This window comes from Coregonus clupeaformis, chromosome 19, assembly GCF_020615455.1.
Source record: "Coregonus clupeaformis isolate EN_2021a chromosome 19, ASM2061545v1, whole genome shotgun sequence".
In the NCBI taxonomy this organism is placed as follows: Eukaryota; Metazoa; Chordata; class Actinopteri; order Salmoniformes; family Salmonidae; genus Coregonus; species Coregonus clupeaformis.
The window spans coordinates 53,493,041-53,505,118 of NC_059210.1; the positions used below are offsets into that span (position 1 = coordinate 53,493,041).

Below are 12,078 nucleotides of genomic sequence, written 5' to 3' on the forward strand. Positions count from 1 at the left end.
TATCCCTGGGTCACTCTGGTGTCTTAAAGGGGAATGTCAGTTATCAGGGTGTTTATGTTATGTGTCTATGGGAGGTACATCACAGGTCTTTACCTCTCCCTATAGGACATCTCTAAAGGCCCCTGTTTCTATCCTTACTCTGATGCCTGCTTGACAATACACAATGCACTGCAGGAGGAGAGCTGGCACCATTCTACCACACCACTTCTCAGCTCTTACTCCGGTAGATTGATTAAATAGGACCCCAACTATTCAAAAATGTCATCAGTGCTTTTAAAGTTGATGACACTGCTCTCAAAATAACATGGCATGTTGTCTCATCGCTTTAAAATAAATGTTAATTAGTGTTATTTGTGGTCCGAAGTTTGGATGGATGCTCATACACTGAGCATGTCTGACTCTCTGTCTGTATGTTTGTGTGTACAGTATGTAACTCTATACTGTATATTTAATGTCTCACAGAAGCAACAAACAGCCTATTATTTGTGTACTTGATGTGCATGCACCATGTGACTATGTGCTTGGTTCCAGATGTTTGAGCCTATCTGGGATCTAGATCTAGATGTCAGTTCAACGTCTACATTTGGTTGAGTTATCAACTAACGTGAATTCAACGTGAAATCATAAAACATGTCACCATGACATTGGATTAGGTTAAAAGTTGGGTGAAAAAAAGACTAAATTCACTTATGTTGATGACATTTTGCAAATCCAATCAGTTTTCCACGTTGATTCAACGTCATAAAATATATTTTTTTGTTGAAATGACATGGAAACAATGTTGATTCAACAATTTTTGGCCCAGTGGGTATTTTACAGCATCCTGCGTTTCCACATAAATGACTACGTGTCGTGTACACTAGTACTCTTATATAAAGGGAGAGAGATTGATGTTATGTAAGTGAAAAGAGATGTATACAAGCTGAAATGATCAAGAGTGAAGTCATAAGCAGCAATGCAATGTAAAACTGAGCATTTACTGTAGTGATGCTCTGTAAATGTAGCAAATATTAAATATTAGGGTTCCTATATGCTGTGATACACAGCACTTTTCCAGAGATACAGTGGGGAAAAAAAGTATTTAGTCAGCCACCAATTGTGCAAGTTCTCCCACTTAAAAAGATGAGAGAGGCCTGTAATTTTCATCATAGGTACACGTCAACTATGACAGACAAAATGAGGAAAAAAAATCCAGAAAATCACATTGTAGGATTTTTAATGAATTTATTTGCAAATTATGGTGGAAAATAAGTATTTGGTCACCTACAAACAAGCAAGATTTCTGGCTCTCACAGACCTGTAACTTCTTCTTTAAGAGGCTCCTCTGTCCTCCACTCGTTACCTGTATTAATGGCACCTGTTTGAACTTGTTATCAGTATAAAAGACACCTGTCCACAACCTCAAACAGTCACACTCCAAACTCCACTATGGCCAAGACCAAAGAGCTGTCAAAGGACACCAGAAACAAAATTGTAGACCTGCACCAGGCTGGGAAGACTGAATCTGCAATAGGTAAGCAGCTTGGTTTGAAGAAATCAACTGTGGGAGCAATTATTAGGAAATGGAAGACATACAAGACAACTGATAATCTCCCTCGATCTGGGGCTCACGGAAGATCTCACCCTGTGGGGTCAAAATGATCACAAGAACGGTGAGCAAAAATCCCAGAACCACACGGGGGACCTAGTGAATGACCTGCAGAGAGCTGGGACCAAAGTAACAAAGCCTACCATCAGTAACACACTACGCTGCCAGGGACTCAAATCCTGCAGTACAGACGTGTCCCCCTGCTTAAGCCAGTACATGTCCAGGCCCGTCTGAAGTTTGCTAGGAGTGCATTTGGATGATCCAGAAGAGGATTGGGAGAATGTCAGATGAAACCAAAATATAACTTTTTGGTAAAAACTCAACTCGTCGTGTTTGGAGGACAAAGAATGCTGAATTGCATCCAAAGAACACCATACCTACTGTGAAGCATGGGGGTGGAAACATCATGCTTTGGGGCTGTTTTTTCTGCAAAGGGACCAGGACGACTGATCCGTGTAAAGGAAAGAATGAATGGGGCCATGTATCATGAGATTTTGAGTGAAAACCTCCTTCCATCAGCAAGGGCATTGAAGATGAAACATGGCTGGGTCTTTCAGCATGACAATGATCCCAAACACACCGCCCGGGCAACGAAGGAGTGGCTTCGTAAGAAGCATTTCAAGGTCCTGGAGTGGCCTAGCCAGTCTCCAGATCTCAACCCCATAGAAAATCTTTGGCGGGAGTTGAAAGTCCGTATTGCCCAGCGACAGCCCCAAAACATCACTGCTCTAGAGGAGATCTGCATGGAGGAATGGGCCAAAATACCAGCAACAGTGTGTGAAAACCTTGTGAAGACTTACAGAAAACGTTTGACCTGTGCCATTGCCAACAAAGGGTATATAACAAAGTATTAAGAAACTTTTTGTTATTGACCAAATACTTATTTTCCACCATAATTTGCAAATAAATTCATTAAAAATCCTACAATGTGATTTTCTGGATTTTTTTTCCTCATTTTCTCTGTCATAGTTGACGTGTACCTATGATGAAAATTACAGGCCTCTCTCATATTTTTAAGTGGGAGAACTTGCACAATTGGTGGCTGACTAAATACTTTTTTTCCCCACTGTATATGTCCAACAGAGCCCAGGAATGCACAATTTTCCAGTTTGAAACGTCGCTTTACCATTTCCCAGACCTGCGTGTGTGAGTTTTGGGCAATTGTTTGGGAGTGAATATGCCTGTGTTTATTGTTTGGGAGTGTTTATTTTTGCATTTGCAGTAATATTGTGTGTGTGCATACTTGTGCACGCACGTGTGTACAGTGGGGGGAACAAGTATTTGATACACTGCCGATTTTGCAGGTTTTCCTACTTACAAAGCATGTAGAGGTCTATAATTTTTATCATAGGTACACTTCAACTGTGAGAGGGAGGGAGATGGAAAGAGAGGAAGGGAAGTGTGGAAATAGACAGAGAGGGAGGTCAAAGAGGAGGCCTGAGGCCTCAGGACAGGGCCCCAGGGAGGGCCTATGGTATCTCCACTCTATAGGGCGTTGTTTAATTTACATCAGCAGATTCATTAGCTAGCCTACCTCTGAAGGCTTCTGTCAAACACACTCAGAGAACTGTCTGCATGCCACTGTGTCTGATAGTGTTGACATGGAACTGTTACTTAGGAAGAAGCTCTATTGACATATAGAATCTGCTACATGCTGTTTATGTATGGCCTTTATGGTGTGTGTGTCCCAAATGGCACCCTATTCCCTATATAGTACACCCCAGAGAGCAGTGACTTCTATGGGGCCTACAGTTGATTGGAGTGGGATAAAGTTCCTCTTATAGCCGAAGATCTAAAGTGTTTTTCTTGATTATATTATATTTTCTCAATTCCTGTTATTGATCAGACTAAATGTGAGATGTGTATTATTGAGATCTATGTTTGTGGCACAATGATTATGGTACACGATTTGATTCAGACCTCCACGGGGCAATGCCTCCTGCCTCAGTCCATCAGTTTACGCAATAACATATCCACCAAACACAATGGAACCTCTTGCTTCATTTGTATACAGCCAAATATCAGATGGTGTGAAGTTGGATTACAGGGAAACTGTATAAACACACATTCCAATTTACACATTATGGACACCAATAGTTCAGCCTAGCTGTGCCCAATCATCTGCCATGATGAGACAGTCCCTCCTGGTGTGTTCTTTTTATTTACAGCCTGACGAAGACCTTCAGGTCGAAACCGTTGCACAATAGAACTACGGGAGTAATCACCAGTGTGCAGGTATCTATTTATTCTCATCAGTTTACTTCTTGTACCCTGCACCTGCATGTTACTGGATGTGCGTACGCTACTTAAAAGCTTATTTAGTTAACATATTTACTTAACTTGGGATCACTTATGTAACAGACGTGGCCAGTATTTGGAGGAGCAATAGTAATTCCTGATTGATTTTATGATCAAGTGGACATATGGCTCGCGGTCCCCCAGAGCAGATCCCAGCATCCCGTCTGTTATCCCTCACCATGGGTGATATACCCAAGAGACAGGGGGCCCAAGGAATCATGGGTAAGGCCTTGCTAAGGGGTCAAAGGTCACAGTCAATCACTGTAGGCATCTTTCTCTTTTTGGATTGGGTTGGGAGGGAGGGAGGGGTGGAGGGGGGCTCTCATGTGGTCAGGTCAAGGTTGAGAGAATCGCATGTTCCCAATGGAGCAGTCTTCTAGGAGTAACTAGGACTGTTTCTGGTCAGAGACACCTTCAACCGGTTGCACGATAGTGTGTGAAAAAACTTTAAACTCGTTCCAGCCAGGTTCATGCTCTGTTACGTAATGGAATGCTAAGACACAGCACCTTGACTTCAATTTAAATGGTACCTTGATTGTATGTGGTTATCACATTTTTAAATAAACCAAATGGTTTATATCTGTTTTATCGCCTGTTTGGAAAGATAAACTGTCCTTTCTCTCCCAGCCTCTTGCTAATGAAATAAAACATATAGCATTTTTGAAGGGTAAAAAAACAAACAGGCCTTATCACAAAATGGCAGATAAAAATATGAACAGGGTTGAAGCCCTTAAACCTACGTTACGTAAGCTTTCGCCACCTTCAAAGTCTCTCCAGCTTGACACGTTTAGAGTGGATGATTGCTTTAAGTCGTACAGCTTTACAGTCTTACGAAGAGTGAGGAGAAACAGAAGAGTTTACATTTTCCCCCTACTAAAGCCGTCCCTCGCTGAATTAGGGAATAAGGGGAACTCGTGCAGACACACATGCGGCGGTAGGGTGGTGGTGGAGGAGGGAGGGCTGAGGGCAGAACAGTGAGGCTGAGCTCTGGGGGTGGAGGTGGTGAGGAATGGATGTGGTGTCAGTGTCGAGATATTTTCTGTTTATGGCTGCTTTGTCAGGGATGCCAGGGAGGTCTGTGGTTCAGACTGACAGACAGGCCTCCGACAGACTCATGGCTGCCCATGTGGTTGGGGAAACACAGTAGGCCACATAGTAGACCACATACAGTTGAAGTCGGAAGTTTACATACACCTTAGCCAAATACATATAAACTCAGTTTTTCACAATTCCTGACATTTAATCCTAGTAAAAATTCCCTTTCTTAGGTCAGTTAGGATCACCACTTTATTTTTTAGAATGTGAAATGTCAGAATAATAGTAGAGAGAATTATTTATTTCAGCTTTTATTTCTTTCATCACATTCCCAGTGGGTCAGAAGTTTACATACACTCAATTAGTATTTGGTAGCATTGCCTTTAAATTGTTAAACTTGGGTCAAACGTTTCGGGTAGCCTTCCACAAGCTTCCCACAATAAGTTGTGTGATTTTTGGCCCATTTCTCCTGACAGAGCTGGTGTAACTGAGTCAGGTTTGTAGGCCTCCTTGCTCGCACACGCTTTTTCAGTTCTGCCCACAAATGTTCTATAGGATTGAGGTCAGGGCTTTGTGATGGCCACTCCAACACCTTGACTTTGTTGTCCTTAACCCATTTTGCCACAACTTTGGAAGTATGCATTGTCCATTTGGAAGACCCATTTGCGACCAAGCTTTAACTTCCTGACTGATGTCTTGAGATGTTGCTTCAATATATCCACATAATTTTGCTTCCTCATGATGCCATCTATTTTGTGAAGTGCACCAGTCCCTCCTGCAGCAAAGCACCCCCACAGCATGATGCTGCCACCCCCGTGCTTCACGGTTGGGATGGTGTTCTTCGGCCAAACATAACGATGGTCATTATGGCCAAACAGTTCTATTTTTGTTTCATCAGACCAGAGGACATTTCTCCAAAAAGTACAATATTTGTCCCCATGTGCAGTTGCAAACCGTAGTCTGGCTTTTTTATGGCGGTTTTGGAGCAGTGGCTTCTTCCTTGCTGAGCGGCCTTTCAGGTTATGTCGATATAGGACTCGTTTTACTGTGGATATAGATACTTTTGTACCTGTTTCCTCCAGCATCTTCACAAGGCCCTTTGCTGTTGTTCTGGAATTGATTTGCTTCTTTTCACACCAAAGTACATTCATCTCTAGGTGACAGAACACGTCTCCTTCCTGAGCGGTATGACGGCTGCGTGGTCCCATGGTGTTTATACTTGCGTACTATTGTTTGTACAGATGAACGTGGTACCTTCAGGCGTTTGGAAATTGCTCCCAAGGATGAACCAGACTAGTGTAGGTCTACAACTTTTTTTCTGAGGTCTTGGCTGATTTCTTTTGATTTTCCCATGATGTCAAGCAAAGAGGCACTGAGTTTGAAGGTAGGCCTTGAAATACATCCACAGGTACACCTCCAATTGACTCAAATGATGTCAATTAGCCTATCAGAAGCTTTTAAAGCCATGACATGATTTTCTGGAATTTTCCAAGCTGTTTAAAGGCACAGTCAACTTAGTATATGTAAACTTCTGACCCACTGGAATTGTGATACAGTGAATTATAAGTGAAATAATCTGTCTGTAAACAATTGTTTGAAAAATGACTTGTGTCATGCACAAAGTAGATGTCCTAACCGACTTGCCAAAGCTATAGTTTGTTAACAAGAGATTTGTGGAGTGGTTGAAAAACGAGTTTTATTGACTCCAACCTAAGTGTATGTAAACTTACGACTTCAACTGTACATCCAAATATGTATTGATTTTTACGTACAGTAGTAGTAGTGACAAATTGTATTGTTAGATCAGATTCCTTTTCCACAAAACAACAACCGGTCAAATTCATTATCATGCAATTATAATCCGATTCGATTCACATGCAATAATTACTATATCGGTGCATGACTTTAGCGCATCATAAAGAGTAACATTTTAGGATCCTGCTGAGATTTACCTTACACTTTAACAGGAAGCTCTGTGCCAATAGGGAATTTGGTTTATCAGTTTCAACCAATAAGGGTACTTATTGAATTTATAGTGCCATGTCACTTCTGATCCTGAAATATGATTTACTTTAGTTCAAAGTTGTTAATCTCACTCTTTGGAAACCTCTTCCTCTAATGTGTACTTTTCAGCAGAATGCAGGTGTCATGAAATGTTATTTTCAAGATAGACTGAACTGAAGGGAGGTGATGTGAGGTCCTTCTGTGGGTTGGAAGAGGCAAGGAAGGTGTGTGTGTGTTTGTGTGTGTGTGTGTGTGTGTGTGTGTGTGTGTTGCTGGCAGATGTGTAGGGTTATAAATTCACAGGATGTTTTTGGGGAATGCTGTGGGGGCGATCCCGGTCCCCTGTACCCACTCAATTACTCGCCATGATGATGTGGTTAAATCTACAGGATGCTCTGGTGGCCTCTTGGTGATGTGGAGCATAATAATATATGCTCTGTGGGGGATACAGGGTGCATACATAGGCATATTATTCATTCAGTCGATGATATACCGTAGTGAAATATAAAGTTGTTGCACTTTCCTTGAGGGAGAAGAAACAGTGAAAAATGATTTAACCTGTTTGTCTTTTTTTGCTGCAAAGTTCTAATTATTTTTTTGCTTAAACTATGTTCAATTTAAGAGCATCTTTCAGTTTTTTTGTTTTTCCCCCCAGTAAAATTGGCATATTTAAGAGTCAAAAGGCCAACAAAAATGATTTCTTTATAGCCTAAAGAGGTTGAGGTTCCTTTAATTTGAAATAACATATTTTCTTGAAATAACACACTCAGCATATGTGCATGCATGGTGTGGTCTGTGTTGATTCATTATTACTATGTATTCTAGGCTACATTGTATTGCTTGTAACAATAACTCAAGACTGATACAGTCAATGATGAACAGGCTCGTGCATGCTGAAAGCACATTTGAAGCTGGGGATATCCTTTGTTTTGCTCTTCAGAGTATCCTTGAATGAGAAGACAGACTCACTTTTGTTTGGATAGGGGGTGTCCCTCCCTCCACGCTACATGTGACAAAAAAAAACGACTGCCCCCCTTCAATTCCCATAGATCGAATCACAGAACCCCATCTTCAAGACATCTGTTCCTCTACAACAGAGCGCGCCCCCGCTTCCAGAGCTGTGACCGAATGACTCTCGTGGTCCCCTACATTTGCCCGTGATTATCAGCCGAAGATGAAGATCGACGTTGACCAAAACTCACCCTGCTCTTCTTTTCGCAGTTTGTAGACCGGAGGAAATCGGAACGAGGATTTTTCCTCCTCTCCATCACTCGCGTCCGAGCAGAGAGAGCCACCGACGAGGGTCAGCCCGGTGCCATTGAGTAGCAGATTTCTTTTTGTCTGCCCTCTAGTCGGGAGTTTGGCATCCTCCGCGTCTGTCTTGGAGGGTGAAGGACAACGAAGAGCGAATGAAAATATCGTGATATCTGATGTGTGAATATTTTGCGTTTATGCACATTTAATTTCTCGCATTCAGTCATCGTTAAAAGACGACTGTGATAATGGAGTCTGTGGAAAAGGAGTGTGGAGCGTTGGGTGGATTATTCCAAGCTATCGTCAACGACATGAAGGTACCAGAGCTCGATGAAGTCGACAGTTTTTTCCGACCTATTGCATGGATAATCAGACTCCGTTTACTGCCTTTGTTTCCTCTCAAATTCCGTACCCCATCACTGGCTATGGAATTGTGATAAATATTTTCCCTTTATGTTATTTGCCTAGAGTGTGCAAATGTGAAGGGGGGCAGCTGTTCTGATGACGACCAACATGTCTTTGAATAGAATCAGGCTGCTGATAGTTTGAGTTAATATTTAAATTTGTAGGTTATAGGCCACAGAATTAGTGTTGTGCAACATTTATGTTATACAATTATTCCATAGAAAATATGCCTAGCCTGTACTTTTCAAATATGAAAAATAATTTCAATAACTGAATAATGTCTGAATAAAAAAGACAGGGTTTCACCTCTAAATCAGTCATTGTTACAACAAACCACTGTCATTGTGGATGTCTTATTGGATGTATGGCAGCTCCCTAACCTAATCATTAAAAAAAACATGACAAACAACTGCTGGGACAGGGACATAACAAGCATGTGGCACACACTGATCACACTGATCACACTGATCACACTGATCACATAGCCCATAACATGTTTTTAGTTGTGTGTGTGTGTATGCACGTGTGTGTGTATGCCTACACATTTTCCAGTGTCTAACATCACGCCAATAATGGAGAGAGGGGTTCATTGATCCAATTTGGCGACTCCTTCTCATCCAGGAAAGCAGCTCTTTGACAAAGACATCATGTGTCAAATCATATGGCCAGTTTGGCCACTAGGCCCTGGTTCGTATTGGCCATGGTCTGGCTCGCAATATTATGGTCGCTGGGCAGGGTCCACCACCAAAGATTATGATGTCTCTCTTTATATTTAGATATAGGGGGTGTGGGGAGGGGAGCCTATTCAGGCCAAGCAGAACAAGTGCACATAGGTCGAGCAGTGGCCTGGTTTGGTCTGTTGTATAACAAATGGAACGTGTGAACAGGCATGGTTATATGGAGTACAAGGATAGGCTACTCACCATAAATAGGACTAGGAGTTTTTCCTGACCACACGATCTGACCAGGGGAAAACTCTGGGCCCTAGTTATAAACTATATACATATAGGAAATGTCACATGATCTGACCAGGAACAACTCTGGGCACTAGTTATAAACTATATAAATATAGGAAATGTCACATGATCTGACCAGGAACAACTCTGGGCACTAGTTATAAACTATATAAATATAGAAAGTGTCACATGATCTGACCAGGAACAACTCTGGGTCCTAGTTATAAACTATATAAATATAGGAAATGTCACATGATCTGACCAGGAACAACTCTGGGCCCTAGTTATAAACTATATAAATATAGGAAATGTCACATGATCTGACCAGGAACAACTCTGGGCCCTAGTTATAAACCGTATATATATCGTGTGAGTATATATAGAATGATTATGTCCTTCCTCTTTCTAGGCTTCTTTGCCTCTATAAGAGGCTCAGGCTGGGATCCAAACCTGAAATTATAAAGTCGAATTTGAACTTAATTACTTACCAGGTTAAATAAGGTAATGTCATCAGGTACACAGTATTATGTATCTGTATTGATAAAACATACCTTTCTGAGTAGGTGTGCTGATCTAGGATCAGGGTCCCCCTGGTCCATTCATTATAATCTAAAAGGCAAAATTGATCCTATATCAGCACTCCTACTCTAATATATCCAACAGTGCAACATGACACAGACGAGCCACCAGCACCTGATGCAGTTATATAACAGCCTGCTCTGCTCCCTTCAGATGAATTCATTAACAGAGGAAGGAAGGATCTGGCTGGATTTTGGGAGCTGTGTGTGTGTGCATCTTCCTTCACTGCGCTGCATGGATATCTTAACCCTGCGTTCACCCTGCACCCTCAGCTGTCCTGGCTCAGCTTCCTTCTGCCGTTGTCAGGATGCGCAGGGCTGAAAGCTAATTAGCCACCTGCTGCAGCCCAGTGAAGACTGACAGGGAAAATGGCGAAGTATGGGGGAAACATTTTAATAGTGAATGTAGTAGTCTTAATAGTGAAACCAGATCACTTTGAGTTCATTTTCTCATAGAAAGATATCTTGAAAACAAGGAATGATCTCTTCTTGGATATGATGACGAGAGAAATAGGAGTTTAGTGAATGATCTGGGATGTTTTTTATTTGCCTATTTTCCCCTTTCTCTGTAGTCTTTTCACTTTACTGTTTACATTTTAGTCATTTAGCAGACGCTCTTATCCAGAGCGACTTACAGTTAGTGAGTGCATACATTTTCATACTGGCCCCCCGTGGGAAACGAACCCACAACCCTGGCGTTGCAAGCGCCATGCTCTACCAACTGAGCTACAGGGGACTTCTCTGCAAGAGGCTGGAGGGAGGCAGGCTGCTGCTGGGTCTCAGGGCTGGAGGGAGGCAGGAGGCAGGCTGCTGCTGGGGATCAGGGCTGGAGGGAGGCAGGAGGCAGGCTGCTGCTGGGGCTCAGGGCTGGAGGGAGGCAGGAGGCAGGCTGCTGCTGGGGCTCAGGGCTGGAGGGAGGCAGGAGGCAGGCTGCTGCTGGGGCTCAGGGCTGGAGGGAGGCAGGAGGCAGGCTGCTGTATTTTCAGCATGGTTAGGTAAGAGAGAATGTGCAAGCTTGATTGGATGATGATGTATTATGTTGTTTTGAGTCATATGAATGAGTCATATGAGAAGGCTGAGCACAGAAAGTGTTCCAAAGTGCTGGTCCACTGGAACAAAACATGATGTGTGTGTGTGTGTGTGTGGTGCAAAAGGTTTTAACTAACGTTTGATTCCTCTTTCATCCAGAGTTCATATCCAGTGTGGGAAGACTTCAGTGCCAAGGCCACTAAACTACACTCCCAACTCAGGTGAGACTTTGATTCTTTACTATCTACAGTATGTCTGAGACTGACTATCATGTCCTATCCATCCCACCTTCAGGAGATGCAAGTTGGCATTTATTGGGATGACAGATGTACTGGAGGCAGCTCTGTAGGGTAGTCACTAGCTGGCACAGCCACAAAGTCATAACATCTGATTTTAAACCTAATACTAACCTTAACCCTAACCTGAACCACACTGCTAACCTTAACCCTAACCTTAAATTAAGACCACAAAGCAAATGTTTGTTTTCATACATATTCACAATATAGTTTGCAGCTGGCCTATCTAGTGGAAATCGCACAACTCTGCCTCCAGGACAAGATTAATCCCAATAAATGTGAACCTGCTCAGTAGACTGGCTACTCTAACTGTCCAGTGTTGACATTCTGGTCTATTCATTGTTTCTAGTCACTGTTGAGGTTGAATACTGACTGCTGTGTCCTCCTCCTGTGTACTTGTAGGACTACAGTTCTGGCAATAGTGACATTTCTAGATGCCTTTCAGAAGGTGGCAGACATGGCGACCAACTCAAGAGGTAAGGAGAAAATAGCAAGATGAGCAACTCAGGGACTCTTAAACAGTTGAAAAAAATAAGTGGTTTCCTATCTCAGTCTCTTTTCCTTTGACTGCACTAATCTGAAAACACTGGAGAGGTGAGACCAAAACGAACATAATTGATTCCTATGTGCTTTTG

At 42.4% G+C, this 12,078-nt stretch overlaps 1 protein-coding gene across 8 annotated transcripts in view; it reads left to right on the forward strand.

Annotated features, from left to right (window-relative positions):
- The first annotated feature begins 7,943 nt into the window (after positions 1–7,943).
- LOC121532272 (protein MTSS 2-like) overlaps positions 7,944–12,078 on the forward strand; it is a 40,683-nt gene continuing 36,548 nt past the window's right edge. For 4 of the 8 annotated variants that reach the window (XM_045205006.1, XM_045205007.1, XM_045205008.1 and 1 more), the window contains exons 1-3: positions 7,945–8,496; positions 11,307–11,368; positions 11,846–11,919. In XM_045205006.1, coding sequence (XP_045060941.1) covers positions 8,428–8,496; positions 11,307–11,368; positions 11,846–11,919 — 205 coding nt within the window. In that variant the 5' untranslated portion in view covers positions 7,945–8,427. Of the gene's footprint in view, positions 8,497–10,272; positions 10,496–11,306; positions 11,369–11,845; positions 11,920–12,078 lie in introns of those variants that run through there. The other 4 variants (XM_045205010.1, XM_045205011.1, XM_045205013.1 and 1 more) reach the window with 2 other exon arrangements.